At 38.0% G+C, this 2,649-nt stretch overlaps 1 protein-coding gene across 1 annotated transcript in view; it reads right to left on the minus strand.

The window, feature by feature from the left end:
- LOC119593100 overlaps positions 1 to 2,375 on the minus strand; it is a gene marked incomplete in the record, with an annotated part of 11,055 nt that extends 8,680 nt beyond the window's left edge. Inside the window, 1 exon segment of the mRNA XM_037942064.1 lies at positions 1 to 2,375. Coding sequence (XP_037797992.1) covers positions 1 to 2,040 — 2,040 coding nt within the window.
- Positions 2,376 to 2,649: the final 274 nt, after the last annotated feature.

Genomic DNA, 2,649 nt, shown 5'->3' on the forward strand with positions numbered 1-2,649 from the left:
CTTCTTAATCAAAGTACTTTCACATAGATCTTTTACTTTCTGGTATTTCTTCTTTTTTTTCAATGTCTTGCTTTTTTTCTTGGGAAAGACAAAGTTACATAATTTTGTGGTTTTAGAATATTTCTTGCGCATGGAAAAACATTCAAAACTGTTCTCTTTTCTCGTATGCTCTGCAACAGCTTTCCTGGAGGTTCCTTTCAAAATTGCTTCCCAATCACTTTCCTCCTTCAGCCTATGAGTACTCTTGACCTTGCTCTTCGTGCTACTAAGGGGTATGTATTCCTCTGTGTGAAGATTCTTACTTGCATGCCTTTCTGCTTCCTGCCTTTGTATGTGGAGTGAAACTATTGCCATTATCTCAGACATGCAGATTGTTTCCAGAATCCGAATGGTGTGAAAGAAGCGTACCTCTGGGTTGGAACAACAAGAACTTAATGGTGGGGAGAGTTTTCCATGAAATAGAAAATGTTCAGGGCAGCCTTCTGTGCATGTGTATGTCCTTTCATTGTTGCTGGTATGAGTTTGGCAACCTGGATGTCTTGGTGTTTTATCCCACTGCGCATTATTAAATCTACCTGTCCTCAAAGAGTTTTTTGTACTTCTGTCACCTCCACTACCTTCTGGATAATCTTGATCCTTAAAATCCCTATAACGTCCATCAAATATGTTCATGTTGAACTTTGTCAACTTCACATAGGGTTGCCATTGCTTATCTGTAATTTCTGGGTAAATGTAGCACATCCTCTGTATGAAAATAAACCAGTCCTTCTGACTCTCGAGGATTCTCTTGTCCTGAATGTAACTTGCTGGCTGTTTCTCCTTTCCTGATTTTGTTTGTCTTGCATCTATACTGTGGTCATGAGGTCTTGGGGTACTGCAGTAAATGGCATCACTGGAGATATTTGGTCTGTTAACAGGTATGGGCAGACTTAAATTTAAACTAGAATGCTGGCATTTAATTCTTAGAAGATGTCCATTAGACATTTGAATAAAAAGTGCCAAGGGGGTCTTATTTGCTGGAGTAGGGCGACTTTCTGTGAAGACGTATATAGTTAGACCGGTAGCTTCTTCTAAGAAACGTCCTGCATCTATTTTAAACTGATATAAGAGGTCATATGTAGTACCACCTTCCTTACTTGAAGGTATGACAGACCCTGGCCTCAGGTCATCTATTTCCTTACACCATGGTAAGACATCGTACACTATATCGTCTGGATGAACTGAATTTACAGAAAGTATTTCCTGTCTGCTGTTTGAGTTACAATCATTGCTTGATGGTGCATCATCAGCTGTTGAAAAGGGAATAAAATCCTGTTTTAAAACAGAACTATTTCTTTGTGTATGTATTCTCATTTTCTGATCTTCACTGACTACATTTTCACCACTAGCACCTAGACACTTAAAATTTATATATGGCATACTCAAATCTGAGTTTTGACATGTTTCTTCCCTTTCTGGCAATGTCTGAAGTTCCAAAGAGCCTTCAGTGTCGAGGAAAATACCAATATCTGCCTCTTTTTCCTCTGGTTCAATATGACACTCAACTGCAGAAGACTCACCGAATCTGATTCTCTTACTATTGGGGGTATAGGCGTTTTCATCCAGCTTTCTCTTTCTGGTCACGGAAGCAGTATTGCATGGCATCTGGACACCTCTTTTATCCATTTTTTTTCCCAGCTCAATAGTTTTCTTTGGTCGGCCTCTTTTCTTTATTGCTTTGGAGGTATCCAAGATCTTGTGGTAGTTCAAGATATTTTTTCTTGGTCTTCCTCTTCCTCTCTTTGCAGTGCTGAGATGATGTGTAGTGTTGCAAGGAAAAGGGATGTCACATGCAGAACTCAACGATGTAGAGGCATTTGTGGCATCCAAAGACTGCTGGTATCTGAAGCTGTAACAGTCCCCTTGCACTGACAAATGGCCAGCCAGCATTTCAGTACTATGGTTGCTTCTTGACTCTGACATATTCTCAGGGCAACAGACGTGTACTGCTTGTGAGCCTGGAAATTGGTCTAGCCCATCACTTAAAATCTTTGCTTCCATCCCCGGGAGTCTTCACGGCAACTATTTCATGACAAAGAAAAGAAACAGTCACATTCCAGCTAATGTCATTTGGCTCCCAAAGTACTGTACAAAAAAGATTTTCAGAAACCATTTAATTATGGTTCTAATTCAGAATTTAAAATAAATCCTTATCTGCTCACTTTATTATATATAATTAAAAAACTTCATAGTACACTTGGAATAAGCAAACCCTTGCTTTATTTTTAAAGCTGCACTGTACTTTTTATATAATTATTTCCTTCAAAGACAACACCAAATTCCTTTGCACAAGCCTCCATGTGCAATCTCTTCTTGACATACTGAAGGTCTTGGTCCTAATCTGAGAATGAAGAAAAAAAGGTAAAAGAATGACAATGAAGAAGAAAAAAATATTAAGGAGAATTAAAAAGAAGATAATTATCTTAATAAATTACCGCTTACAAACTGTAAAAAAAAGGTAATTCAAGTTTATTCATGAGTGCGACAAAGACTAGTCATTCTCTAAGAGGAATGACAATGCATTTAACTTTCAAGAAATACACTCCCAGATCAATATTTGCTTCAGTGTGACTTCTGTAAGTCAACACATATTATTATATAACAAGATGA

Source organism: Penaeus monodon, chromosome 31 (assembly GCF_015228065.2).
Source record: "Penaeus monodon isolate SGIC_2016 chromosome 31, NSTDA_Pmon_1, whole genome shotgun sequence".
Taxonomy (NCBI): domain Eukaryota; kingdom Metazoa; phylum Arthropoda; class Malacostraca; order Decapoda; family Penaeidae; genus Penaeus; species Penaeus monodon.